This window comes from Triticum aestivum, chromosome 5D (genome assembly GCF_018294505.1).
Source record: "Triticum aestivum cultivar Chinese Spring chromosome 5D, IWGSC CS RefSeq v2.1, whole genome shotgun sequence".
Taxonomy (NCBI): Eukaryota; Viridiplantae; Streptophyta; class Magnoliopsida; order Poales; family Poaceae; genus Triticum; species Triticum aestivum.
The window spans coordinates 4,320,495-4,325,266 of record NC_057808.1 but is presented as its reverse complement, the minus strand read 5'-3'; the positions used below and the strand labels follow the sequence as shown (position 1 = coordinate 4,325,266).

Below are 4,772 nucleotides of genomic sequence, written 5' to 3'. Positions count from 1 at the left end.
AAGAAGGTAGATGTGTGCCCTGGCATCCCAAAGAAGAAGTTTGCTGGATACAAAGGAGCAATCGGTTCCATAGCCCGAGCAATCACCATGTTGTTGATTTCTGGAATACGTTCAGTAAGCAGGATGGTTTACTTGATTTTAGTAGTCTACTAGTAGTAATTGATGCTCAATTGTCACTGTATATGTATGTAGTTACATGGATTGCATCAATGACGGATGTAGGTAATCATAAGGCGCGCAACATACTCCAGTTTGTGTGTCTGTGTGTGATGAATCAGCAAGATTCACAGGTTCACAGGAGACGTAGTGCTATGTTTTCCTGCTATTCAATCTCCCCTGTTCTGTTTTGATCGATTCCAAATCCCTATTACATAGATTCCCCGGGATCGATCGATGAGCTATATATGCACATATATCCATTAGACTCTACCATTCTATGCATGCATCGGAGTATATGAAGCCCCAAAAGGAGGGAATAATAATAATAACTAAGCTAAACCAGCGCCAGCCTTCTTCGGGCTGTCGTCGTCGAGCTCCACATCTCCGGCGCCGGCATCGTCGGACTTCTTGAACCTGTACCACCGTGCGCAGATCACAAAGTAGACGAGGTTCACGGCGGCGATGGCGGCGGTGACCAGGTAGAATAGGTCCACCCTACCCTCGTCCAGGTCCTGCGCCAGCCAGTCAGGCTGACCGTCCCGCCCGCGCGTCGCCCGGTGCACCACCATCACCATCAGCCCGCTTGCGTAGCTCGCCATGGCGAACCCCAGGAAGTAGAGCGCCCCCGCCACGCTCCGCATGTTCTCCGGGAACTGCCGGTAGTAGAATTCAATCTGCCCGATGGCGCCGAACGCCTCTGACAAGCCCGCCAACAGCTGCTGCGGCACCAGCCAGAAGCATGACATCGACGAGCCGATCCTTCGTCGTCGCTGCTCCACGGCCGCCGACACCACCATCGTCGCCACGGACAACGCCAACCCGACACCGATCCGCTGGAGCAGGGTGATGCCGCCCTCGCGCTTCGTGAAGCGGCGGAGCGTCGGCACCACGAACCGGTCGTAGACAGGGATCCACGTCGTAAGGGCGAGCATCTGGAAGACGACGAAGGAGCCTTGCGGGATCTGGAAGCTGCTGGAGTTGCTGATTCGGCGGTCCATCTGCGCAGCCTGGAGCACGACGTAGGTGCCCAGCTGGGTGAGCACGATGAAGTAGACGATCCCCGACGACCACACCGGAATGATGCGCGCTAGGCACTTGACCTCCTCCACCTGCTGCACCGTGCACAACCGCCATGGGTCTGCCGGTGTCTTCCCGTCGATGCACAACGCGTCGTCGGGGGTCCGCACGGCCGCTTTATCGAGGCACGCGAACTGGTCGGTGTATGCCAGCTTGGAGACGAGCTTACTCTGGTGTGGCGGGTCGAACAGCTCGGCATCGCCGCGAGCTCGACGGAGATGGCGCTTGCGGGCTGCGGCGACGAGGACTTGGGCGAAGCTTGTGAAGGGGCTGCCCTCGGGGCGTACACGGACATAAAGGCGTGTGCCCATGAAGAAGACGGCGCATGAGAGGCCCATGAGCGCGGCGGGCACGGCGAGCCCTAGCGCCCAATTAACGTTGCTCTGGAGGTAGATGATGACAGTTGCCGAGAGCATCATGGCGACTGTGAAGGTGAAGTAGTACCAGTTGAAGAAGCTGGCGATGCCGCGGCGACCATCGGCTGTGCGTGGGTTGAACTGGTCGGCCCCGAAGGCGAGGTTGCAGGGCCGGATGCCTCCAGCACCGACGACCAGGAAGAAGAAGGACACCAGGATGGCGGCTAGCTGGGAGCCAGTGGGACCCTCACATTGTTGCCCCTTGGACGCGTTGCACGCCGGAGGATGGAGGGTGTGGATAGCGGCCGTGAGCGTGAGGATGAGCATGCCGATGAAGGAGGACATGGTGGCGGCTGCGATGGTGGTGTAGCGGCCGAGGTAGGTGTCGCTGACGTAGGCGCCGAAGACGGTGGCGAGGTTGCTGGTGCCGGAGAAGACGTTGAGGAGGGTGGCGGCGTTGACGCTTGGCATGTGGTACACCGTCGTCAGGTACACCAACATGTTCGACAGCGTGCCGATCGTCCCGAGCTTCTCGAACGTCTCGTTACCTGCGATTACAAATCCATATTCACTCAGTTTGACTAGTTCAGATTAAATCAAAAAAATCTAATAGTATTCAACCTTTGTGAAACTCAGTTGCCACTCGCCAAGTTGTTCTACCAACCATCAAAATATTAATAGCACCCGCAAGCGCCTGTAGCTCAGTGGATAGAGCGTCCGTTTCCTAAGCGGAAGGCCGTAGGTTCGACCCCTACCTGGCGCGTTTTTTTTTAATTGAGCCCATCTTACTGGTGATCTTCTTCTTGGCTTAGTGTGTTACGTGTGTTTGGCTTCTTTTTGCAAGCTTTCTGTGATTTTATTTTTTGAAAATTAAGGAAGGAAAGGAACAAAAAATCATAGGGTAGTGACTGGTCCTAGAAGAGTGGAATTTGGGGACCCGGTGGCTCCATGGAGCCCAGTGCTTTTTAAAAGTGTAGAATTTAAATCTAGTTGTTCCAAAAACCCTACAAAAATAGCCCACGTGCACACAGATGTGCTGTACATATGTGCAATTTTTTGACTGTAAATTCTGGAACTTTACCGTTTTGTGCGGGTAAATTCTGAAACTTTTAGCTACACAGGAAAGAGAAATGTGTGAAAAGCAGCCTTTGTTGGGCCTGTTGGCTGGGTGCAGACACAGCAGCCCACACATGGCATGGGAGCTCATTTTCATGGAATTGTGGGCACTCGTCGGTCCTCAGGCAAAGCAAAGCAAAAGGAGGGCACATGTTGGCATGGCACGGCACGCCATGGCAATACTCCTATGTCGTTAGCTAGCAACAACTAGTAGTAGCAAACAAAGGTAAACAACCAACTGAATTATTGTCATCATCCGTCCCTACGTACTCCTCGTGCCTTTACTGCTTGCCTTTTCGGCCGTTTCCTCATCAGACTGATGGTGTGCAACCATTAGTTTGCTGAGATCCAGGCACAAGAAGAAGAAGAAAACAGTAGCAAATTCATCAGGGTCCAATGGCTAGCTAGCTACTACTGAGCAGGGCGAGAGATGCAAGGAGAAGATGTGAGTGTGACATGTGCATGCAGGGAAAATCAGACAGAACAGGCAGGTAAATCACCTATGACGTACGGCATGGCCTTCCATCCGCGGTGGTTGTGGACGGCGCCCGCCGCCTCCTCGCCGTCGTCGCCGGCATCCGAGGACGACGACTCAGCCTCCTCGGAGACGGCCTTCACCGCCTTCGTCTTCTCCTTGCCCATGGCCTTGCGCTCCTCCTCCTGCTGCTGCCGAGGCGCGTCCATTGATCTCTTGCTCGCTGAACACTAGGCAACCACCAAGCTAGCAGCTGGCGCACACGTAGGTAGGTAGATGCTGTGGTGGTGCTTCTGAGGAGGGGAGGAGATGCAGGGAGCCGTATATATAAGCCAGCCAGAGTATGGGATCTTGCTTCCAAAGATACTTTTCAGAGAGACGGAGGGAGCAAATTAAGTTTCTCTTTCTCACTCGATCTTTCTCTCTGGGTAGTGAAGCGGGGCCAGCTGCTGCGTGTACATTCATAGAGTACAGAGACAGGAAGAAAGCAACGTGCGTGATGAGGAGAGAGAGACCTCCATGTCGTCGTTTTTCTCAAGGGGCCGGCGTGCCATAAAAATGCAGCTAGCTGTAGCCGGAGGAGGCAAATCATTGAGGTAGCTACGGTAGAGGGTCTCATGATCGATTACTTGTACGGCAAACCGTATAGACAGAGACTAGGAACATTTAGTATATACTCACATGGGCCAAAGGCACGAGTCAACAGACAAAGGTTCAGAACATATAAATTCACTGGAACTCCGATGCAACAACATAGTCGGCCATGGTGGTGAAGATGAGCTGGTTGTCGGTCATAAAGGAAGAAGTGGAAGCATATGCGGACTAACGTCAATGATCTCACGGACGTGTACGGGTATAATTAGAGCAACTCTAGCAGATGCGTCATATTGGCCCGATCGATATAATAACCATCCATTTGGTGATTTCAATTGAAATGAGCCGTCCAATTAATAGCGGCTGTTTCGACAATCTCCAGAATATTATGAAGCGTGTTCCACATGTGTCACGGGACTATAAACACGCTAATTTTTTTTAAATAATACAATTTTTTTATTAATTCGAGAAATAATACATGGATTTGAATTTTTTCATAAATTTGAGGTAGCTATAAACACGACGACCCTGCTAGAGTTGCGATAAGGCGAGGAGGAGATAGTAAACGAGGTGAGAAGCCTATACGCTGGATTGCACACGACAAGGTTGCTAGCTAGCTAGTGGGAAAGCAAGGATGGAGGAAGAGAGGGAGCAGCTGGCTGGCTACTGCGCGTTAGAGCGAGTGAGCCAGAGTAGATTGGCTTATTGCATGTGATGCAGACACACCCATGTGAACCCTGGGATGAGCTGGACCGGTCCTAGATCGGCCGGCTCCACATCAAGCTACAAGTCGGCCATACGTCTCAGCTGTTTTTATATACTCACGAGAGTTAAAAAACCTCCTGGCTAGTTCTTTTTTATAGGTAATAATAATGATGAAAATCAATGTTTTATACTTCTCCATTTCTAAATATAAGTCTTTCTAGAGATTCCACTATAGACTACATATGGATGTATATAAACATACTCCCTCCATTACTTTATATAAGGTGTAT

General features: G+C 51.7%; 1 protein-coding gene and 1 non-coding gene across 2 annotated transcripts; one reads left to right on the top strand and one right to left on the bottom strand.

The window, feature by feature from the left end:
- Positions 1–314: 314 nt before the first annotated feature.
- Positions 315–3,493, bottom strand: LOC123119041 (protein NRT1/ PTR FAMILY 2.11). The gene is made up of 2 exons (XM_044538689.1): positions 3,209–3,493; positions 315–2,140 (listed from the first exon to the last, which is right to left on the bottom strand). Exons 1-2 carry the CDS (start codon positions 3,390–3,392, stop codon positions 489–491), a joined length of 1,836 nt encoding a protein of 611 aa, XP_044394624.1. The 5' UTR covers positions 3,393–3,493; the 3' UTR covers positions 315–488.
- On the top strand, positions 2,283–2,355 carry TRNAR-CCU (transfer RNA arginine (anticodon CCU)). The gene has a single exon. It is a non-coding gene; the product is annotated as a tRNA-Arg (tRNA).
- Positions 3,494–4,772: the final 1,279 nt, after the last annotated feature.